At 33.5% G+C, this 25,865-nt stretch overlaps 1 protein-coding gene across 7 annotated transcripts in view; it reads left to right on the top strand.

The window, feature by feature from the left end:
* The window catches only part of Dach2 (dachshund family transcription factor 2), a 497,078-nt gene extending 478,474 nt beyond the window's left edge, over window positions 1–18,604 (top strand). For 3 of the 7 annotated variants that reach the window (XM_076562910.1, XM_076562906.1, XM_076562908.1), the window contains 5 exons: window positions 650–828; window positions 924–1,071; window positions 5,327–5,473; window positions 6,809–6,874; window positions 15,767–15,904. In XM_076562910.1, the coding sequence (XP_076419025.1) occupies window positions 650–828; window positions 924–1,071; window positions 5,327–5,473; window positions 6,809–6,874; window positions 15,767–15,771 (545 nt within the window). In that variant the 3' untranslated portion in view covers window positions 15,772–15,904. Of the gene's footprint in view, window positions 1–649; window positions 829–923; window positions 1,072–5,326; window positions 5,474–6,808; window positions 6,875–15,766 lie in introns of all 7 variants that reach the window. The other 4 variants (XM_076562911.1, XM_076562912.1, XM_076562907.1 and 1 more) reach the window with 3 other exon arrangements.
* Window positions 18,605–25,865: the final 7,261 nt, after the last annotated feature.

The following is a 25,865-nucleotide window of genomic DNA, read 5'->3' as shown; positions in this document are numbered from 1 at the left end:
TTCCCAAAAAGTAGATAGTATCTATATAAAAGTTGATATATTCACACAAAGAAACTCCACCTAGTATTGAAAAGGAAAAATGACCACACATGTATAAATATTAAAAAATATGATGCTAAAATAAAATTATCTTAAGACAAAAATGCCACATATTGTATGATTCTATTTATGTGAAATGTTGAGAAAAGAGAAAACATTAATGATAAAGTAGAACAATCATTATCATGGACTAGATGGCAAATGGAGACTATCTGTACATAGTTATGAAAAATATTGTGGAAAAACTGAGATTTTCTGAGATGAATATGCTGTCATGCTTAATATGTTATATAAAATTACTAAAAATTAAAATTTTATTTAAAATATATTAATTGTATTTTATGCAAATTATATATCAATGAAGGCATTAAAAATAATGGTACTGTATGAGTAGGTGGATTCATAGACAGACAGTGCTGAAAGAAATAGATGCCAACTTATACATCTGTTGGTAGCAATCTGGTTGTCTAGTTTATAGATATGACAAAATTAGAGAACCCATAATTTAGTTTTGAAAAGAAAATTGTTATATACATCTATTAGAAATGACTTGGTGAAACATTTAGATTGTTAATTTGAGAAGCATCTGACATTAATTTTATCATTACAGAAGAAGTACCAACTCAAATTCCAATGATGAAGTCACCCTTGGACAAGATCCAGTTGGCTCCTGGACAGGCATTGTCCCCTGGATTTCCTGGACCATTCATTTTTGCTGATAGTCTGTCCTCCGTGGAGACTCTGTTGACCAACATTCAGGTCAACAATATTTCTATAAACAAAATAAATGTAATACAAGACATTAGCACCTACATAAATTATTTCATATTAGAGAATTCAAAACGGATAAGATGAACTGCATGTCATTTGCTGTACATTGACAGGGTCTACTGAAAGTGGCTTTGGATAATGCTCGCATCCAGGAGAAGCAGATTCAGCAAGAAAAGAAGGAACTTCGAATAGAGCTCTACAGAGAAAGAGAAATTAGAGAAAACCTGGAGAGACAACTTGCAGTTGAGCTTCAAAGCAGAAGTAAGTTGAATGAGTTCAATTAAATGATGAATATTGTGTTGGAAATGATTTTCTTCCTTATAGAAACACTTACAGGAATAGCCTATAACTGCTAAAAATGAATAACTAAAAACAAATAGGAATAACTAAGTCACATAGTAATAAGAAAATTTTTCTCTAAGAGATAATGAACGACATTTGTATTTGAACTAGTTACAGATTTGAAAACATACATAGCTATGGTTCCCTCATAATGTGATAAATTCTATCTAGGCATAGATTTTGTCACCTGATCTTAAGTATAAAATATTTACTCTTCCCTAGACAGGGAGCTATATTATGTAATTGTAAAGTAAATGACACTCAGTCTCTCTCGTGGAAGGATTTACATTGTATAAGCCTAACACAATGAGAAAATTCCAAAATGCCTTTAATCCCAGCACTTGAGAGGTAGAGGCAGGTGGATCTCTGTGAGTTCGAGGCCAGCCTGTGGTCTACAAAGCGAGTTCCAGGAAAGGCGCAAAGCAGCTACACAGAAGAATATCTTCTGAAGCTCATGCCTGAATCTGAGCCTTATAGTAAAAAATAAAAAGGGCATGCAAGCTTTCAGTTTAAATAATGTGTATTAGTATAGGCATGGAAACAAACAAACAAACAAAAATCGTTGTACACAAGTGACTGTATACAGTTTGATTTTTGAGTGGCTTTGAGTTTAATGAATTGTGTGGTGAGAGATGATGCAGAAAGATGAGAGTATGTAGTCAGAGGTTTTCCTGTATCCTGCCTGGTCCTGCAGCCACTCAGACCCAAGTAACACACAGAGACTTATATCAATTACAAATTGCATGGTCATGGCCTATGGTTCATTTTTCTTGCTATTATATCTTAAATTCAGCCCAATTCTATTAATCTATATATCACCATGTGTTATGTGGCTTTACCTGTGTGCCATTACATGCTGCTCTCTAGACTGCAGGATGGCATCTCTTGCCTCTTCTTTCTCCTTTCCTATCTCCCTTGGATTTTCCTGCCTGGCTCCATCCTGCCCTGCCATAGGCCAGTGCAGCTTTATTTATCAACCAATCAGAGCAACACGTATTCACAGCATACAGAAAGACATCCCACAGCAGGAGTACAAGTGAAATTATGAAGAAAAGTTTTTAATGTGTAAATGCTGACCTTGGATTTTACCTTGCAAACAATGAAAAAATGAGAAAGTAAGCAAGGGAAAAATCTGGCTTAATTTATATTGCACAGTTCACTCTAATGATGGGGTAATTTTTTCAACTTTATTATTGAGAATATAATATAATTACATTTCTTTAAACCCTCTCTATCACCCTCCAAACTTTCTTTCTAATTCATGGCTTTGTTTTTCCTTAATTGTTATTGTGTACATGTAAGTATATGTATATACATATATATTCCTTATTATAGTCTGTTCTGTCTATATAATGTTACTTGTTGGTAAGGTTTTTTTGGCACTGAACAACCAATTTGTGTGCTCTTCCATGGAGAATACTACCTCTCTCACTTCCAGACTTCCTTAGTCATATACTTATTTGAATCCTCCTTGGCTTTTCCCCATTAACTTTGGCATGTCCATTGGTTTTGTCTTTGTTCAGCTCACATTTGGGCAGTCAGTTGATGAGATGTTAAGGGTATAGCTTCTGATATTACTAGGAGACACAGTCTCACAGCAAACTCTCTGAGCCTCTTGTTAGGATTGATGTGAGACTGAGAGCAAGAAAATATTCCAAATGGATAGATTGCTCTCATACAAACAATATTAATAAGTTTAAACTAGCATAACAGAAATATATGGAGACAGAGAGGAGAAACTAGAATAATACTGTATTATTCAAAATAGAATTAATTTTTAAAAGTGTAAATTATACATAATAAATTATATAAACTGTACTAGGGTATTTGAATACCACACAAAACTTTCAAATTAAACTTTATAAATAATTCCCACAGCTTTACATTTACCATAAAACACTAAAAAGCAGCAAAGTAGATAATACCAGTTTCAGTTTCTTTCCATTCCCTGATTACCCTTCTTATGGAAAGATCAGAAAGTGTAAAGTGAGTAGTAAAGTTGAAGTGTGAAAGCAGAGGCACAAGCAGGAGAGAGATTTCATCATCTAGACATTTCACTGAAGACTGAAGGATCCTTCCAATTCAGTAAAATTCAGTAAATTTAATACTTCTAAGTACTATACTGTAACATGAAATTGGTCTTAGAAGATTTTCCTGTAGGTTTAGGAATCATTTGTTCAGGTTAAAATTAGAATTCTAATCACTGTATTATAAAGAATTAAACATTTTTCTTTAAAAAAAATCATTGCAACAAAAACTATATTTTTAAAAGTATGGAAAGCAGTATGTTTCTGATAGTTAGCATATGAAATAAATATCATATTTAGTCATGCTAATTTAAAATCCTTAGTAGGGAACAATTTTATTCTTCAAACATCAAACATGAAACATATATATATATATATATATATATATATATATATATATATATATGATAGATACAAGATTTTTAAATTGACTCATGAAAATCTACTACATATAGCAAAATTAGCTTCCAACTTTTAGAGATCCACACATCCTAATATCTGCGAACTAACTTTTAACAGACCCTTTGGATACATTTATTATTGACATCTATTGTCTTTTAACAAGATAGGATCATTCTGTGTATTTTATAATATTTCCTGTGACTTATTTATATTTAATACACTTAGCACATTTTAAAATAATACCACTACTGTTATCATTATAATTACTACCAATGATTACCATCTTTACAATCAACAATACTACTGCTCACGTAAGCCAATGCTTATTAACTGTATATGTGCCAAGCACTATTTTAAACTTTATGTGTAATAACCAATGCAATTATAGAAAACTACTATACTATCTTGCTAATATTCTGAAATTGTTTATTTCTATAAATCATAGTAACAATAACTGAATCAGAAAATAATTTAAATTTTCTTTGCTTTCTTGAATATTCCATACCTAGTTTACTCAACTTTTAAGTGTATTTTAAGATTATATCATGGAAAAGGAAGGTTGGAAAGTTCTTACTAACAACTTTAAAGTAATATCACTCTAAGAATATATTTCAATAGACTACTTTTTCTGATTGAAATAATTTGTTAATATTGTATTTTAATAATCATTTGAATACAATTACAATAGCAAAATAATTTCATTTCCAACCATATTTAACCATCTTCCATAAAAAACCAAAAGACAATGTTTTCTGTCTCTGTCTCAAAAAAATCTACTTTTCATCTTGGATTGCTGAATTTTTATCTCAGGTATACAATAATTTATTTAGGTAGCTGACTCTCTTCAAGTTATTGAAAACACCTTCGTATGTAAAATGACTAGAACTAAAACCTAGGCTATTCCAATATTTTGATCTGTTTAAAATATTGTATACATATAAACTCTTTTAGCATTTTTAAATATCATATAATTCCTTATTTATATAATGTACTTTTAAAATGACATAGGAAGTTATGAACCAATTTCTCTTTGAGATAGAAAGCTCTGAGAACTGAGCTGGAATTGTTATTTAGCTCTTCTTTAGCCTTTCTGCTTACTAGAGGCTCCTTATTGTGATTGCATTTTTATAGCTTGCTTATATAATCATTGCTGAAAGTTATTCTCATTAACATGTATATGAGTTTGTGTGTCTGTGTAGGAAGGGGAGGAAAGAGGGAGAGAAACAGAATTATTTAAATGAATAACCATCTGTTTATCTCTTCAATTGGTAACATTTCAGAGAAAGACACACTTGCTACTTTCATTTTTAAAGAATAAAATAATACTTCATGAGTATTTACGTGTTTTATTTTTGAATTTTGAAATATGACTAGCAATAAGTTAATGAGTAATAGTATTTCTTCAGGGGATTATAAAATATTTAAGTTATTAAATGTATGCAGTATGACATTAGACAACAATTTTCCCAGCAAACTGCCACATTGTATAGATACATGTGTATGAGAGAGCATACACATTAGAAATGTGACAGTAAAGTTAAGTCGATGCTGTCATTCAACTACAGTCAACAAAACACCAAATGGGTGAGAACTGAGACCAAAAGAAGCTAATCATATGTTAGCTGCTACATTTATGGCTCTTTGCTTTTATACTTGTATCGATATACAATGTATACTTGTATCATTAAACTCGGCAATAATGCTGCATTAAGCATGCATTTACAAACTACTTTTCCACACTTTAGGTACAATGCAAAAGCGTCTGAAAAAGGAGAAAAAAGCTAAGAGGAAACTTCAGGAAGCCTTGGAATTTGAATCAAAGCGCCGAGAGCAAATGGAGCAGGCACTGAAACAAGCTACAGCTAGTGACAGTGGTCTGAGGATGTTGAAAGGTAAGGCACACAAATGAAAACCTGAACAGAGAGAGAAAGAAAGGAAGGAAGAGGCTTTGACAGAGAGTATAATTTTAGGTTATGTGTTCAAGTCAAATGTCAAACTAAAAGAGCCTTTTCTCTGGGAAATATAAGAAAAAATTGTAGGTGGATATTTAATGCAGAATGTAGCAATATTGAGGTCCTCAGGAAGAATCCATTTGAAATGGAATTCTAAATAAATCCTTGAAGATTCTATGTAAAGGGGTGCTTAAATCAAGGAATGGTAATTGAAATTTTTCTATTTTTATTTTATGATAAGATTTAAATTAATTGCCTAAGATTGCTTCAATTGATTCAAAAGCAATGTGAATTAAATTTTCAGGTAACCCCCCTACACACATAACCTTTTTACAACATAATCACTAGCTTGTGTAAATTATCTGAGCACAATCATAACACATTTATTCATCCACTCATATAAAACTACAAATCACCATGTGAATGTCAGTTTCCCTTGCACTTGACATAAACCAGTATCATTCACTATCACATCTTCCAAGGGGAAGCTACATTATAAAGATGAGTTGCTTCAATTTAGTCAATTGTATCTATCATATTTTGGTTGTTCTGTCATCTGAACATGTTAACTGAGTAGTTGTAGAGGTTTGTTTTTCTATTTTTATATAGACAGTTATTTTCCTAGAATATATCTTTAGAACTTTTCATGTACCTGGAAATATATTCTTAACTGCATAATTCAGTTATAGTATGTAAAATTCCTCCCTAGAATTAACAATAGAAATGTCAAAAGAGCCGGGCGTGGTGGCGCACGCCTTTAATCCCAGCACTTGGGAGGCAGAGGCAGGCGGATCTCTGTGAGTTCGAGGCCAGCCTGGGCTACCAAGTGAGCTCCAGGAAAGGCGCAAAGCTACACAGAGAAACCCTGTCTCGAAAAAACCAAAAAAAAAAAAAAAAAAAAAAAAAAAAAAAAAAAAAAGAAATGTCAAAAGAAAGAAAGGAAAGGGAGGGGAAACTAAACAAAACAAAAACTGCGTATACACACATAACAACAACAATTAATGAAAAAAAGAGACTAAATTTCAAGGAGATAAAGAAAGAGCATATGTGAGGGCTTGGAGGACAGAGTGCGAAGTAGGCAATGATTTAATTATATTATAATATAAAAAACAAAAAAAAGTTTAATAGAGAGAGACATATTTGCAGACCAAAAAAAATACTCCTCACAGTCTTGTGTTATATATAATACCGAAATATTGGCTTGCTGCGAGTTTTCTTTAGATGAAATCAGAAAACAAAGAATTGTACCTTAATCCTGAATGCCAATTCTTTCAGATACTGGAATTCCAGATATTGAAATAGAAAATAACGGGACTCCTCATGACAGTGCTGCCATGCAAGGTACAATAAACAGCATTCTCCTTCCTATAAATATGTAATGTGTGCTCCATGGAGGCATGGTAGGGAAAAATTTCTATGTTAATAGATTTCATTCAGGTAAAATGAGGTTAACTCTTCATACTCTGACCTAAGAAGCAATATACAAGGATCATCATTGGAGAAAAGCATATGATATGACTTTAAAACTTTTTTTTTTGATATATATTTTTTATTTTACAATACCATTCAGTTCTACATATCAGCCATGGGTTCCCCTATTCTCCCCCCTCCCACGCCCTCCCCTTACCCCCAGCCCACCCTCCATTCCCACCTCCTCCAGGACAAGTCCTCCCCCGAGGACTGTGATCGACTTGGTAGACTCAGTCCAGGGAGGTCCAGTCCCTTCCTCCCAGACTAAGCCAAGTGTCCCTGCATAAGTTCCAGGTTTCAAACAGCCAACTCATGCAATGAGCACAGGACTTGGTCCCACTGCCTAGATGCCTCCCAAACTGATCAAGCCAATCAACTGTCTCACCTATTCAGAGGGCCTGATCCAGCTGGGAGCCCCTCAGTCTTTGGTTCATAGTTCATGTGTTTCCATTCATTTGGCTATTTTTTTTCAATAATTGAGTAAAACTGAAATTTATTATATGCCACAGTCATCCTAGGGACCTCCACGCTATATATATAGCCTCTATGGTTCTATGGGTTGTGGTCTGAATGTTCATTTTATATCTAGAATCCACCAATGAGTGAGTACATACCATAACTGTCTTTCTGGGTTTGGGTTACCTCACTCAGGATGATTTTTTCTAGTTCCATCCATTTGCCTGCAAATTTCATGCTTTCATTGTTTTTCTCTGCTGAGTAGTACTCCATTGTGTATATGTACCACATTTTTTTCATCCATTCTTCCGTTGATGGGCATCTAGGTTGTTTCCAGGTTCTGGCTATTACAAATAGTGCTGCTATGAACATAGCTGAGCATGTATCTTTATGGTATGTATCAGCATTCTTTGGGTATATGCCCAAGAGTGGGATGGCTGGGTCTTGAGGTAGTTTGATTCCTAATTTTCTGAGAAACCGCCATACTGATTTCCACAGTGGTTGTACAAGTTTACATTCCCACCAACAGTGGAGGAGTGTTCCCTTTGCTCCACATCCTCTCCAACATTGGTTGTCATTGGTGTTTTTGATCTTAGCCATTCTAACAGGTGTAAGGTGGTATCTCAGAGTCGTTTTGATTTGCATTTCTCTGATGATTAAGGATGTTGAGCATTTCTTTAAATGTCTTTCAGCCATTTGTAGTTCTTGTTTTGTGAATTCTCTGTTTAGCTCTTTAGCCCATTTTTTAATTGGCTTTCTCTGAACATATTTACTTGTTTATTTAAAGTAACAGAATCAGATGCAATATTCTAAGTATTGTGGTAGTTTATTTTAAAACAATTAAACTGACCATTTCCAAAATAAAATTGTTTGCTTAGTATCTGTGGTCAACATTGTACATATATGATAAAATATAATAATTTAATAATTCCTCATTAGATATAATATAGACTTTTAAACTACATCAAATATCATTCACAATAAATGTGGTAAATATTGAAAAGTATACATTCTCCTCTTTTTTAGTCCAACATTTAAGCACTATACATGATAAATCTCTCATCATTACTTTATGAAAAACTAAAATGAATATCTTATGTCAAAATTATATTAGAATCACAACATATCAAAAAGAGAATTTTATACCATGCGTGGTGGCACACAACTTTAATTCTAATGTGTATGAAGCAGAGGCAGGTGGCTATCTGTGACTTCCAGGCCAGACTGCTCATCATTGTGAGTCCCAGGTGAGCCAGGACTATATAGTTAAACCCTATCTCCAAAAACAAAAGATTTTTGTCAGCAAAAATAAATGATTTTGTTAGAGGAATAGATATCTGAAATTATGATCAGAATTAATCATAAAAATAGTTCACAAAATCAACTCTAACAATTACATAAGACAATCATTTAGCCTATAATTTTGAATATTCATAATTGAAAGATTAATTTTATCTTCATGCAAAATCTTTAGAAACTATGCCTGTAAAACATGAAATGTAAGCTTAGCTATTATTTTTCTATTCTTGCTAATAGGTTTGTTTTTGTATGCCATGACTTCTTTTTTATTTACCTTGAACTGTTTACATATTTTTCACCTTCCTGCCTTACTCACTTTTGTAAGTTGGAAGATTACTTCCTCTCTTTGTTTGTCAGATTGAGTTCACTCGTGCCAATACAATGCCATTGCCAAAACTCATCTGCATCACAGGAAACAGTTCAGGCTTCATTGATGTCCTTTCTCTTCCTATTGTCGATAGCTCTGCTGGGTAGAAATCTATCATTAACCTAGTGCTCCTGCTTTGAAATTCAATTAGTTCCATCATGACATCTTCTTAAGAAGAAATAAAACGATCTTGATAAAATATTGCATGGCACTCTTAGAAGCAAAGCAATCATACCTAGTTTTATCATAGTGTCCACATAAATTTGAATGAAGACAAACTACTCATGATCATTATATGTTTTATAAGTCTCATCAGCTTATTTTATTTCTAATGCACTTTGGATGTTGTTTGACAAAAAGGATAACACATGTAGACAACCTCAATAAGCAGAATTTTATATTTCAGCAGTCTATGATTATACCACCACCTAAAGATTCTCAGGTGGTCAACCATGAGTAAAGTATGAACTCTGGTGATTATCTCCACAGTTTCAGGAGCTGAATTTTTCAGAGGAGCATATGACCAAATGTGGTCCAATTCAAAATCTTCTAACTCAGCTGGGGACCTGAAAGACAGCACATCAACCATCTTATCAGTCAGTCTCTGCTTCACATAAAATAAACATACCAAGTGTCATTAAGTGTACCTTCAGATCAATGATTTTTGCAAATGACCTTTAAGTGGCATTTGTGTGGTGCATTTTTGCTGATAAAAGCAAATTAAATTAGCGCAACTACAAGTGAGCTGATAAAAACCAAAACTGAACAGCAGTACCATTAGCTAACAAAGTAATATTTTCTCTTTACTGCATTCTGCCATTTAGTTATTATCCTATTGGAAATCTAATTATAATCCTTTTACTCCCCAGTCAAACTTCACAGTTTTTGCAAGCTTAGCACTGACAAGTGATTTCATTACATTTGATTGCCCATGCCCAGATTGACTTAACTTCACTTGGAGACCTAAAAGCCCTCTCAGTTTCTCAGATTCCCTGTTTGCACATTACTGCAACAGCTCCTTTAATTAATTAGCATGAACAGCAGTAACATGAACTGCTGAACAGAAAATAACATCATTTTATGATCACAGGGAGACTTCTCCTTTTGCATGTTTATACCTTAGTTAACATTTGTATGACTATATTTCATCAATAAAAGTGACTGGTAGAGTTCATGGTACAATTTTCTTAAATTTAATAAAATGGATATTATTATCATCTTAATAAGAAAAACCAACACATGATATGAACTCCTAAATTTGAGATCAAAGCAGGTAGTATATAGAAATTTTCTAGTCATAAAATAAAACAATAAAAATGAATTCAGAAGAGATATCATCATAAAGTGCAAGGGCATAGTGACCCACTGTGTGTGCCTGACACTTTATTGGTTTTTATAAAAAGAAAACAACAGGAAATGCTAAGAACTGATTTTTGTAAGTGAAATACCTCTATGAATAATTTTTATATGTGCTTACTTAATGTTGGTTAATATAAGGTGATTGAATACCAAAATGTTTTTATTCTGATATTTTTCTCTAATGCAAAGGAATTTTCAATAATTTCCTTTCTTTTGTAACCAACATCATTAGCAGATATTAAATTCAGCATGTTTACCAAGGTTAAAAAATGTTGTGTAAAAATAAGCTTATTAAATTCTTTATTCTAAGTAGTTTTATTTCAAAAAAACATGAATCATGGAAGCTTCAGAACAGACATCACTTAAAGATATAAAATTTATGATTTCTTCTAAATAGTGTACCCTAAAAATGATGATGAAAAATTGAAAAGCAAAGTACATTTGTGTTTACTAATTCCCAAACACTGTGTCTTTTCAGTCTCTTAAGAGATTTCACTGACTACTTCTTGCTCTAACCCCATCAATTAATTCCCTTAATGTGATGTCGTGTACTGTGTTGAAAGGTGTGCACAGTCTCTCTAATGCTCTCCTTGAACAGTGGATATATATTCTCTTATGGAGATGTTTAACACCTCAAGGACTAAAGAGATTATAGAAATGTGAGTCACCTTAAAATTAGAAGTGTTGTACTACTGTCTCAGTCAGTGTTCCAATCCTGTGGACAGACACCATAACCAAGGCAACTCTTCTAAAAATAAAGTATTTAACTGAGGGTTTGCTTACAGTTTCAGGTTAGTCCATTATCATAATGCCAGGGAGTATATGGCAGCATGCAGGAAGGTGCTGGAGAGGTAGTAGCTGAGATCTACATCCTGATCAGCAGAGAGAGGGGGGAGGGGCTGGTGTGGGCTTTTTAAAACTTCAAAGCCCAGCACAAGTGGACACAATTCCTCCAAAAAGGCCAAACACACTACAGCAAGTCCACACCTTCTAATTCTTCTAATCCTTTCAAAGAGTTCCACTCCCTGGACACTAAACATTCAAAAGAATGATGGCAATTCTTTTCAAACTACCACAACTACCTGTAACTGCCATCATAGATAAAGGTTATACCAGAATCCTTGTAATGTCCTAGTGTCTTTCTCTAAAGTGGCAAATATGAATGTTATTTTATTTTCATTTTCATCTTAAGTTTTATTAGGTGCATTGAGTCTTTTCTTGTTGTTGCTGTTGATTTTACCCTCAGGAGGAATGTGTTTTAATTTTTTTAAACATTCAGGATTTTTATCTTGGTCAGTCATGTCTCCCAGATTATATCATACCACTCTACTGTGAGAAACCTATTATACCATGATGCAGGTCATGTTTCTAGATCTTTCTTTAGGAGAATGTGGAACTACTTGATCATTTATGGCTTAGTTGTCATAGACAGCTTACACCATGCCATTGCAGAGTTAGCAAAATCATTTGTCCTGACCCAAAATTTTCAGTGTTTATCATAATGATAAATCTCTTGTACAGATCTAAGACTTCCAGACTTATAATTCCAGATGCATTTCTTTTATACAATAGATGAAAATACAGTGATAGCGAACCAAGACACATTCTGGTCCTCAGCATTTGGAGATGACACAAGTTACACAAGTAGTTCTTTAATAAACAGGTCTTTCTTTTACTACCAGAGAGGAAGAATTGTTTACCTAGTAGCTACTATTTTAGGCCTTATCTTTACAAATGCAAAATATTTTTAAAGATTTATTTTTATTATTTTGTAACTGCGTGTATATGTGTATATCTGTGTGGGTATTACACACCAGTGTAGGGGACCACAGAGTCCCGAAGCTTGAGTTACCCACAGTTGTGAACCACTAGAATTCAATTCTGGGAACTGTACTTGTGTTTTCTGGAATAAGAGGAAATGTTCTCCAGCCCCTATTTTGTTAAAACTAGAATTTACCCTAACCAGTGTTTAATCTACATCTGAAGAACTGTAAAATTAAATGAAAAAAATCCTTTTTTCAATTAATTAATCAATTAAAAAAGTTTTGGAACATAAGTTTTACTTTTAATTTTCATTTTGGAAACTTAGTAAAATATACAGTGTTTTCATAGATAGTTCTAATCATATCACAATCATCATACTAATTTAAAATTTAGAATTATTATATAACTGCCACCTGATTATACACTGATTCTGTGCCAAAATATTTGTCATATATGAATAAGGATTTATACATTAAAATTTGAATAGTGAACCAAAGAAAGACAATTTATAGTATATGTGTAGCAATATGATATTTTGTATCAGTTTCTGACAACAAATTGCCCTACAATATTATCCTTATGTGGTTGTTTAAAAATCTGTGATTAGCTCATTTTGAAAGTATGAAACTAATCCATGAGGTCTTAGTTAGGTTGCTATAGACAATGGGAATGAACACTGGCCCTGTGACTAATTGCCCTTATTTTATATCACTATTACTCAACGCTTATAATAATTAGTTAGCTAACTAGAAAATTTATTAGTACTCCAGTACTAAATTATCCAGAGAAATACATAGTTTTCTTCAGTCTGTAGAAATTATGCTTTTAAATATATTAAAATGTTTCCTTGCCGGGCGGTGGTGGCGCACGCCTTTAATCCCAGCACTAGGGAGGCAGAGCCAGGCGGATCTCTGTGAGTTCGAGGCCAGCCTGGGCTACCAAGTGAGCTCCAGGAAAGGCGCAAAGCTATGCAAAGAAACCCTGTCTCGAAAAACCAAAAAAAAAAAAAAAAAATGTTTCCTTATGTCTTCTATTTAAAAAACAAATTTAATCATTATAAATTTTTTATGATTTAGATATTCATGAAAAGTGAAATATATCTAAACCTTTAGATTATTTAGATTAACATCCTAGAAAAAATAAACATCAGATTTCAAAATTTCTTTCTACAGGATAATTATGAGTATGAACTTCTGCAAGTGACATGCATGTTTCAAGTGGCTCCTGACCTAGTTTAGTAGCTCATGCAAACCAGCTTTTACTTACTGGCCTTCTCTTTCCCTGATGGGAAGCAGAATTCAAGTGCTTTTAAAATTCTTTATAGGACTCAAGAATGTTTAGTCTCTTCTAAACATGTATGTTTTTATTGCCATTTTATAACTGGTGTGTAGGAAGTAAAATGAAGTTGCTTAAAGGGCACTGGTCAAGTAGCCCAGTTTTTTAGTTAATAACTAGCCAACCCAATGCTAATCATTAGAAGTCTTGCTACCTTTCTCCATTTTACTTTCTCATCAAGATGTCTGATCCAAACTCTGACACAAATGACAAGTAGAAGTTGTCATTACTGCTATATTCTATTAAATATACATGAAGTAAGCATTTGGGCTTACATATGTAGCTTTCAGTAGAGATGAAATATTTGACATCTAAGTAACATTTAAAATATTCTGTCAAACCTGGACTTTTATTATGTAGTTATATAGTACACAGATCCCTGTACATTGCCCTTGGTGAGAACAGAAACCTTTTCATACCCTGTTTATAAGATAAGTCATGTAAGAACTACAGTTTTTTAAATTGGGAAAGTATGTAGTATATTATTAATTCACAAAATCAGAGGGACTCCTGAAAACATAGATATAAATAGCACTATCTTGACACAGCAGGTAGTATTTATATATATGTATTGTGTAGAGGATTGTAACAAAAATTAATGGAAAAAGAGGCCATGAATTTGAATGAGCACAGGAGGGGTAGGTTTGAGGGAGGGTTTAGAGGAAGGAAAAGGAATAGGGAAATGACACAATTATAATCTCAAAAAATAAGAGAAATTATTTTTAAAAATGAACAAAAGATGCTTAAATTCTGTTCTCATATCATTTCCAGAGAAAGAGGTGACCTGTATCTTGCATCAGGTTTGATTCAAACATTAATCTCATTTTTTACTAATGAGACTGTGAAGCGGTTATTATTTTTAAGAAATTTAGTTTTTAAAGTTGCATTCCTAAAAATAAGCACCATATATATCTGGAAATATGATACCATATTATTTTTCTCCATACAAATAGAATGAATCGGATCCTATAGCATTATATTATTTGAATTTACTTGCAGTGGTCTATTTTCCTATTCTGAAATATATTTTGGGCCATATTTATACAAGAGTATTAATAGCTAACTATAACCCAAGCTAAGTTAGCTACTATTCTTTAGGGAGAATAGCACATATCAAGGTTTTTTTCTATGAATAAAATAAGGTTCATACAGTTAATTTTGCATTTAATTTGAATTGAATGAGCCTAAGACAGAATTATATTGGTTGTAACCCCACATATTTTTTTTATCTTTCTTTTATTCAGGTTAGGGAACCATGACCCATCAGTGGTAATTCCAATGTCAAATAATTTAGTGCTCATTTGAAACTTAGAAATATATCAATTTTACAGAAACTTAAAGAAATACTGAGCTTAGGATTTAGACTCACTTGAAAAAATAGATTAATAGTTCCAAAATAAGGTAGCCACTACAAAAGAAAATCTGGTAACCTATTTTTCCTCTGCTGAAGCTTACTCTTTCATCAATATAAGTGGGCAAGTGCTAAAGGAAACACTCAAAAGGAAATATCAGAACAGTGTAGGAAAAACCATAAATGCATTTTGCTGAAAACATAAACCTCTGAAGATGTTGTAGACACCCACTTGGTAATGTTCAACATGAGCAATTACTTTTAAATAAACGTCCTGCCAGGGAAGGAATTCTCATCTAGAAGAAGTATTACAACCTTTACCAGTGGGGTTTTTTTTTTTTTGGTTTGGTTGGGTTTTTTTTTTTTTTTGCCATAATAGAAAATGGTATGGATTTTTACTGATGTTTTAAACAATGAAGGAAAACAGAAAACCTCCTAAATGCCTTGTTTATTAAGCTAACCATGCATTTTACTACAGGTTATAAAGCAGTAGAGTGTGCTCAAAGGGCTCATAAGCATATTTTACTTGAAGTCTATCATTTAGACCATTTTCATATTGTTAATATCACCCACAGAGAATAAAATTAAGTTTTAAAAATTGTTGTAAATCTGCAGTTTTGATCATTTCAGTAAATTTCATTTTTTAAATGAAGCTTCCACTATAAGACAAAGTTAATAAAATAGAATATGGATTATACCCATATTTATTCAAATGCTTAATATTTATATGTATATCTATCACAGGAAATACTATAAATTGAGTTTGTAGTAAATTTTGGATTCTCTTTGTTGGGATGACATTTTGACCAGGTCTTATTGTTTTTCTGTGCAGCCTGAACACTGATGCCGGAACTCCAAGTGATCAAAGATATGGATAGGGTGCTGTAGCAGTTACCTGCTTACCTAGTGTTGTGATTCTTTAGAATTCATACTCAGATTCTTTTAAAATATGGAACATTCAATTACTATTTGTTCATAATTGATGGATAGAACATTGAACACATAGGAAAAATGCGCTGGAAATTGGACTTCCCAAGTTTTTAAGGGGCAATCATAATGACTGAACGTACTACTTTTATAGTTTCTTTACCCATTACTTTCAATGAGCTCATAGTGCTTCACAAACATCATCACGTTTAACCACACAGCAGGTTTGTAGTGGGATAAGTAGGTGGAACAATTTTGAAGATGGATAAAGTGCTATTTCTAGATTGTATGTGAGAAAATAAAATGCAGAAATACTTACTTTGAGCTGTGCCTATTATGGAATAGCTTTCTATTTCTCCACTATGGTATTTAATATAACTTGTATTAGCAGACAATTTATTGGTACAAATGATTGATATTTGTTGCCATGGTCTGTGAGCTCACTTTGTAGAAGAAACTGCCTGATTTGTTCTCTAAGAAAACAGAGAGAGCTTTAATTTCTAGATCATGACACGACTACATTTTCCTTTGAACTGATGGTGGTGGAGCAAGTTATTTACTCCCTATCACATCCCTTATCTTTAAATGAGACATTGATAAAAGATGTTCCCCAGCATACCAAATATGACTCCTTTATTCTTTTCTTCTTCCTTTATGTCCCAAACATTGCTTATTTCTTATTATACTAGCAACAGAAATAATTATAAGAGTAAAAACTATAGACACAGGAAAGGAGAAAGGCAGATATGATGGGTCATTCATATTATGAATATTTACACTATTCAGCCTCTGGTCTAAGCATAATCAGGTAACTAGCATTTTCAAGAGATTTATAAATGGTTAATTGGGCCTGAATTGCTCAGTAAATGTCCTGAAATGTTTTTAACAGTTTACTTACTAAAGACATGTCCATGAATTGGTGATATATAATTATTACCATTTTCACACTTCCTAAGAATCTAATAATCAGTATTTGAGTGATCAAAAACCTTTAATAACACTTCCCAAGTATTTCCATTACACCAGATAAATCTTATTCACTGTGTAGTATCTGCCCTAGAACTAAATTCTGTTTTGACAAAAGTGATACTCATGCAAATTGTCAAATGAGATTTTATCCATTTTCCATTAATCAGCTCCTTGTAGTAATATATGTAGTTTCTTTTGTACTAACGACCAAACTGAAATAAATTTAAAAATAATACATTAATTCAAATCAATATGATGTAGTGATTGTTTCATATCCTGAATAATTTTTTTCTAAGCTATAAAGATTTTGCTTTTGGTGATGTACACAGGATCTACTTGTATACAATCTATTATGTTTCAGCCAACTGCATCAAAATAATGCCAATTTAGAAATGATTTATGAAGATGAAATAAAATATTTTGGCCATATAAAATATATGATCTGAATAACAATGATCTGTGGCTAAAGGTACAACATCCAGAATTATCTCTTCATCATATAGACAGAGAACATGTACTGAATGATACAGAAACTTGAATAGTATTTTCAAATTGGATCACTTAAAACTGTTTTAGGTGAATGGTAGGAATCCTCATGTTTTTTTTCTGGCATTTCCCACTTGTTTGCTCTTGGGTCTTTATGACACACGATGTTAATTATTCCTTTCTATAAACTTTAGAAGTATAACACAGGAGGCAAGTGTCACAGGTACTGGATTTGGGACAGCCAAGTGTGGCTCTTGATGATTCAACCTATCGTGAGAGGGTGTCCTATATGGAGAAGACCATACCAACCTACTGTTCTGTCTCAAGTGAGGCATTTCTACAATGAGGGAAGGACTGCATCAACCTGTATTTTTACTTAAAACACTGTTATATCTACATATATGTAATTCCCCATTTTGCCCATTGGATAAATATTAAAGCAGTAAACTAACTGCCAGCTCTCACCAAGTATCAATGTATATGTCCCTTATGAGTTTCAAAGCACCTAACATTCCTCTGGAAATGGGTCTTTCATTGCTTTTCCTAATCTGTAATCATGTTTACACACAGAATGCATATGAGATCATCTCTGATGTTCAGGTATAAACCCTCTTGAAAACATGAAGCAGTCAACTCCTAATTAGCTGTTTCCTATTCCTAATGAAGTGAGCATGGCAGATTTGGATTAAAATTCAGATGCAGTTCTCTTCTGTTTATGGTTCCAGATGTTTTTGTTTTATCTAGGAGTTTACTTTGACAGCTACGACTAAATGATAAATCACTCATATTATAGTTAAAATGAATTTTGAAACTGAAACGTGGCAAACTTTGAGATTGTTCCAAGGAACAGTGTTGATTACCAGGTCAATACTTGTTCCTTCCTTATCAGCAGTCTGTATTGGGATACTCAAAGAAGTAACAGACAATGTCTCAATATTACAGAATATGTTGCACTGTTTGGATACTGCTATCCTTAAAATTTGGAGAAGTTTTCCTTTTGGGATCTCAACTTATTGTATTCTGGGTAAACCAATTGATTTATATCATAAGCAGTCTTCTTGGTAGCCTAGTGTTTCTTTCAATTTGCAAGCTGATGTGGAAACTATTCCTGATAGACTTTGTAAGTGGGCACATTTAATGAAAGTTGTACACAGATATGTTTGCCTCTTGTAACAAAGATAAGAATTAAACATGATAAAGTGAAAGATTTTTCAAAAACTGCATTTTTCCAAAAGACAAACAGTGATTGTTTTTTCCATTCATGGATGTGTTTATATAAATTTTAGATGACATGGTTTGTTTTACCCTTGCTTTAAAATGTGTAATGTTCACAATTTGCAGTGCATGATTCAAGTTTTATTATTGTATAAATTTCAATTCTGGTAAAAAAATGACTGACATTTGATGTTGATGACCTTTCCATTGATATTGAGACTGTGTATACAGAGGATGATGTGGATTGTAGAACTGAGTAAGTATTTGGTCAATATCATCACAACTTGAACTATCTGCAAGATTGGATTTCATTACAGCACTAAGAATCTATCTCAAAAAGACTAGCTTACACATTTTTCTGGGGTTAAAGATTAACTAACAGTTATTAAAAATAGGTTTTTATTTTCTGGTCACTGCAATATAACAGTTAATTCCATTGTTTTCTTGGACAAATTTCTATTTACCTGCTAATGAAAACCAACACTCTAGCTTTTTTGATTAATGCAGAATCAATTATTTTATTCTATTACCTCATATCTCCTTGATTTTTGGTTTAAAAGTAATGCCTGCAAAATTATATTAAATTACCTAACATGAAATCTTCTACGCAGAAAAAAAATATTATAGAGATTTCACATACTTTCCTCCTTACAACTCAAAACCTTTTTCCAATCTGAGATATGATTTTAAAAAGACAATATCAGTCAAGTGTGATCATGCTTGCTTCCTTCTACACAAAGAGGGCACATTTGATTTACAAAGATGTAATTTTAAGTGTTACTTGAGCACAGGGAGTGGATTTGTGCACATTTATGAACACATTCTTTCCTGCTTCCTCTTCTGTAACCAAAGGATAATTTTGTTGATTTAGCTAGCTAAACAAGCAAGTCATAAACCATTACAATGGAAAAGAGCAATTTTAAGCTCAAAAGGCAGAATAGAATTTCCTTTTCATTCTCAATAATAAACTTTATCTATATCAATCAAATGCTACATAACCATCAGATGATATGGACTCTATGTTACAAATATTTAAATGAACATTGGTTTTACCACTTAGGTTTCAAATGATATAAGAGCTAGTCTCTATATGGTGTGCACAATCTTACAGTTAACACGGGGAATAAAAATTCTAAATGTACAAAGCCTTCATTGTTTTAGAGCCAAACCAGGTAATGTCTTTCCTTCTGTTTTGGTAAAGCACAGGAGCTTCAAGTGTAACATTATGTACAAAAGGAAAAACTAATATAGATCTCTATAGACATTATAAAATAGTTTATGAAAAGAGTCTTTATCAGTTTTTCATGTCTTCAATGCTGTGTAAAGAAGAGGAACTGTAGCATGAAGTTTACTTGAAGGATCTTTGAAATCTGATGCATTAACATAAAGAGATGTAAAATTAAATTTTACCTGTATTAAATCAATCCTGTTACATCAAATCATTTTAGGTTCCTGAAAATAGATGTTTTAGTACTTTCATACCTATGCTTCAGTAATGTTCCACAGAAGAATTAACATGTTTTCTTTTTTTTTTTAAGGAGGTAACTAATACTGTTTAGCAATGGCACAGCAGTTGTGTTCAGCCTGAAAGGTCCTTGCTGACTTACATTAATGAAGATGCTTGTGATTCCAGTATATCTCGGAAAATATCCATCATGGATTTATTTCAGTTGTGTTTATCAAGAAAGCTTTGTTTACTGAATCATCTTTTCCATGTTACATTAAGAAAAAAAGGAACATGTGCATATTTTAAAAGCAATGATGTAAACTTTGTCCTTTCATTAGATTGACCAATTTAAGAACATGAACTAAATCCTGATGAGTAAAGTAACTTGACCATACTTGATGCTTTTTTATGCTCATTTCTGCTTGGCTTTTTGTCCTTCAAAGAAAAAAATACAGTAGTATCTTAGAGACTAGAAACTTATATGTATTGTTTCTTTGTTCTACCATATGTTAAGTACAATTTGTTTAAAATGTACTTGCTAACCTTCAGTATAAATAAAAGCATTTTGACTTTGTCAGTTATCACTGAGTTTTTATTTTTATATTGCCAACTGCGATCGTTGAAGAACATAGCAGAAACATTAAAATCAAAATCTAGAAAGTATGAAGATGCTTGTATACATTTCTTTAGTATTATGTTAAAAAGTATGAATGCAATTTTTTCCAGTTCACCTGTTTAAATGTCAAATATTCTTGTTTTCAGTTGTTTTAGTGACTCACGCTAGATTGTCCCTTCCTATGTGTGTATGCTTAATGATTCTGCTTTGGGGATGGAGGATTGTAATCAGTAGAAAAAGTTCATAAATGAAGAACTAGGAACTAGGAAATATTCTTTGTATATCTATTTCCTGGAGTTTCTTTTAGTCCCACTTTCAATTGAAAACTATATGAAATAAAATCATATATATGGTATATATACACACATATATTTTATATAATTTATGAGTTCCTTATATGACGAACCTGCAAATACTCCAACCATTGTGATACTTTGTTTTGCCCTTGATTTTTCAGTGTGAATTTCACTGACTACCATCAATAAAAGCCATACTACAACTTGAATGCCATACTACCTTAAACTTTCCTCCTCTACATAAACTTACCCACCATCTTTATGTTTGACCTCCACAACGTCTCAGAACACAGCTACAAGGCACCTAAATTCTTTTCTTTTTGAAAGAGAATTCATAGAGATATAATTGTATATCAACATATTCAGAGAATAGGTTCAATTATTTTAACATAAAGTTGATACTTTATATCATTTTAAATATTATTATATATGAACATACACTATAACAAGAAGTAGTAAGATGTTCAACACAAAATTCATATAACATAGTTCATTATTGCTATTTGTTACTCAATTGGTAATATTGACGTAGGTTTATATGTTTGCATTATATATGCCAACACATAATTAAAAACAGACTTTTCCAAATACTCAGCATTGAGATTAATACTCCAGTACAATTTGCCAGTACACTTTTCATTTCCAAGATCCAGGTCAGTTGTGAAATTCTTTCTCTTCTGGATTCACTTGTTCAGCTGCTCTATCTCATATTTTTTTCCACTGAGTTTTGTCTTAGGTTAAAATTAAGTGTGTTTCTATAAATGAATTGTGGTCTTCAAAATAATATAGACTAGTTTTAGAAGCATTAGTATAATGTTGAAGAATACTAATATTATACTATCATTTCTATGAATAAAAAATACCCAAGAAGAACTTAGAAATACTTACAAAAAAGTTTAAAAACTTTGATATTTGAAAAGCAGATGCATACAGACTATTTAAGCTTCCCAGGTAATCATTGCAGTATTCAGAGCTGGACACAGGCAAGTGTGCTGGTTGTTTTTGTCTACTTGACCAAAACATAGACATATCTGGGAAGAGGAAATCTGAATTGAGAACCCATGTCTCCATAAAATTAGCCTGTTGGCAAACCTGTAGGGTATTCTCTTGATTAATGATTGATGTAGGAGGGCCCAGCTCATGGTAGGTGGTGCTACCCTAGACAGGTGGTCCTTGGGTGCTGTGGAATAGTCCTCTTGTACACTGTAAAGATTTGTCACTCAAATTGGTTTAATAAAATGCTGATTGGCCAGTAGCCAAGCAGAATGTATAGGAGGGGAGACCAAACCAAGGATAATGGTAAGGAGAAGGGTGGAATCAGGAGTCACCAGCTAGATACTGAGGGAACGGAGATGAACATGCCATGTTAATAAAGATACAGCCACATGGCAAAGCGTAAATAGTAATATGGGTTGATTTAAGTGTAAAAGTTATCTAGTAACAAGCCTGAGCTATCGGCCAAGCAATTATAAGTAATATTAAGCCTCTGTATGATTATTTGAGAGTGGGTTTGGGGCACAGGCAAACTTATGTTAAAATTTGGGTATATACAAAAGAAAGCTATGTGAGCCATGGGGAGCAAGCCAGTGAACATCACTCCTCCATGGCCTCTGCATCAGCTCCTGGATTCATTTTCACTGTTAGAGCCACATGAAAGATACACAGCACAGGATGGACTTAATTAGCTGAGCCCAGGAAGTCATGATGAAGTCAAGTAAGAGAAATTCAGAGATGATTTTAGACCCAATTCTTGCCTGCAAGGAGCTTTGTGTACCCCTACTTCTGCTTCTTTTATGGAAAAATAGAAATATATGTAGTCTTCTACTTTCTTTTTTTTCTTTTCATTTTTCCAATAAGAAATTTTCTACTCACTCTACATACTACCCACAGACCCTCCTCCTCCCTCCTCCCACCCTCCAGCCCTCCCTCCCAAGCCACCCCACATCCCCACATCCCCCAAATCAAGGTCTCCCATGGGGAGTCAGCAGAGTGTGGCACAAGGAGCCTAGGCAGGTCCAAGCCCCTCCCCACTGCACCAGGGCTGCACAAGGTGTCACACCACAGGCACTGGGCTCCCAAAAGCCTGCCCATACACCAGGGACAGATCCCGATCCCCCTGCCTGGGTGCCCCCCAAACAGTTCGAGCCAATCAACTGTCTTCCATAACCAGAGGGCCTAGCCCAGTCCCATGGGGGCTCCATGGCTACTAGTCTACAGTTCACGGGCTTCCACTAGTGTGGCTCTGTCATCTCTGCACATTTACCATCATGATCTTAATGTACCCCACCTGCAGAATCCCTCCTCTCTCTCATCCATTGGGTTCAGCCTGGCTCCTGGCCATGGATCTCTCCATCGGCCACTGGACAAAGTCTCTATGATGACAGTTAGGGTATTCACTAGACCGGTCACCAGAGTAGAACAGTCCAGGCACCCTCTAGACCACTACTAGCCCTCCAAGGTGGGGTCATCCTTGTGGATTCCTGAGAGCCTCCCAGCACCCTGCCTCTTCCTATTCCCATGATGTCCTCATCTATCATGGTATCTTCCTCCCTGCCCTCCCACTCTGTCCCTGATCCAGCTTGATCCTCCCATTTTCCTATGTTCTCATGGTCCACTCCTTACCCTCTGCCACCCTGGCCACTCCCAGGGCACCTAAATTCTTTATCACAGCATTAAAAGCATGGTATTTAGTTCACATTCCAATAAAGTTCTTATATTCATCTGAAACTTCATCAACATGGCCTCTAATTCCTATCACTAATGGCCCCATCCCATTAAACTTTTCCTACATTTACTTATGTTTACTCTAACTTTCCTCCAAACTTTTGTAAACTTACCCTGCAAAAGAGTTATGTTTCTCAAAACCATAAGCTACATGGTAATAGCAAAAAAACATCCTTTCATACTAGCTTTCTGGTTTCTTCAGTTTTGGATTTTAATCTCAGATAGAAATACCTGAAATTCAGCACATAAAGTTAAAATGTTCACTTTGACTCAGGGCTTCAGAGATTCCAGGCTATAGTGGGTGACTAATACCTTTAGGGACTGATGCATAGCATCATGGTAAGAGTGTATATTGCAAAGCAAAACTCCTCACCTTATGGATAGTTTTCCATAAAGTAAAAAGCCATGTTTTCTCCCCTTCTCCCCTTCAAGCATTTATCCCCAGTAACGTGAAATCTCACTAAGGCCCTATCTTTTACTAGTGACATAGACTGGGCAGTAAACCTTCACTATGGAACATTTTTTGATACATACCTATACCGTAGCACCTGGATAATATTATTCATGTATTATCAATCTACAGTGGATTTTGATGTGAAGATATTTTTCCTCCAGTGAGCATCGGTCATGTGATGTTTTACTCATTTGTATCTGTGTTATTGTTCCAAAAGTAACTTAACTTAAAAAGTGAGATTCTGAAGAGAATAGAAATCTCAATCTGGAGAGATGGTTCAGCAGTTAAGAGCACTGGCTGTTCTTCCAGAGGTCCTTAGTTCAATTCCCAGCAACCATGTGATGACTCACAACCATCTATAATGAGATCTGGCACCCTTTTCTGGCCTGCAGGCATACATGCAGGCAGAACACTTTATACATAATTAATAAATATATCTTTTTAAAAAGGAAAGACTCTATGATGACCATCAAAATTCAAATTAATCAATGTTAGGCACATAACATTTATTTGAGCAATTACACTGTGAAAGACTTAGCTCTTTTGATCACTTAGCTGTCAAGATTACAAATATAAAACTGATTTTTTAACAAAATGTTTACTTAAACTTACAGAAAAATTATCACCAATCACACATATAGCTAAGCTTCTCCATTTAAAGTTTGACAACTGTCAAATGTTGTAATTCAAAATAAATAAGAAGTCATAATCTTCTCTCTAGTAGTGATGCCAATTAAGAGATAGCAGAATGTGAAGATACTAAAAGTTCTAGAGCAATGTGAACACATTCAAGAATACATCATTTTTAATCAAAAATGGCCATTTTACAATTAGTAGATAAACATCAGTGACTGGCATGCAAAAAAATGCCTTATGTAGAAATAAATCCAATGGAATCAAAGTAGTAGCATTTACATTATAAGTAATTCAGATATTCAGATAATGAAATTTCAGTATGTATGACTCAAATATAAGGAAGGATTAGACTGGAAGCTAGAATAACTGACCAGCTTTGTGAAATTGCAACAGAGCATCAATGAATAGCATAATTAAAGAGGTGGCAAACACGACAAAGAAATACCACTTCAGTCCTAGTAGAAGAATGGAAGAGACAGACAATGAAATGCATAAGATTTTTAGTTAGTGTTGCAAGGAGATAATTTTTCTTGACTAATATAAACCTACATTCTAGAGCACAGTGGATAGATAGCAAGGTACATATTTCAAGAAACTATTTGGAGATAAATCTGTAAGTAGTATCAGATTAAACAGAGAAGATGAAGAGAGAAAATCATATACCACAAAGTACCAAGTTCATGTTTTCCCATATATTTCTAATTTAAAAGAAGGATATATGTTATAGTGGTATACAAACTATTACTTTTCACAGACATTTACAATGTTATGCGAATATAATGTATTTCAGGGTCAATGACACATTTAAAACATGATTTTGGCAAGGTTTAATATTAGTATTTATGGTTTTACAAATATCAAAATTTTATTCCACAAGGTGAATAGCAATACAGAATTTCATCTAAAGACTCAATTAACCTAATTCTTTCATCTTAACCATTACAGAAAACTCTTGAATTCTAACTGGTAAGAAAGAAAATACTTTTGATTAATGTACCAGGGCTCCAATTAATATCACATGTCTTCTAACCTCCAAAGTTTCACTTCTTTTACTCTTTCAAGTGTACTATAAAGGCCCTTTGTTATACTATCTGAGAAGATACATTCACTTGAACCAATCTCCACAGCCTGTTCTCTGCACCTACTAACATCAAAGTCAGT

The sequence above is a fragment of the Peromyscus maniculatus genome, chromosome X (genome assembly GCF_049852395.1).
Source record: "Peromyscus maniculatus bairdii isolate BWxNUB_F1_BW_parent chromosome X, HU_Pman_BW_mat_3.1, whole genome shotgun sequence".
Taxonomy (NCBI): domain Eukaryota; kingdom Metazoa; phylum Chordata; class Mammalia; order Rodentia; family Cricetidae; genus Peromyscus; species Peromyscus maniculatus.
This window is presented reverse-complemented; position numbering and strand designations above follow the sequence as displayed.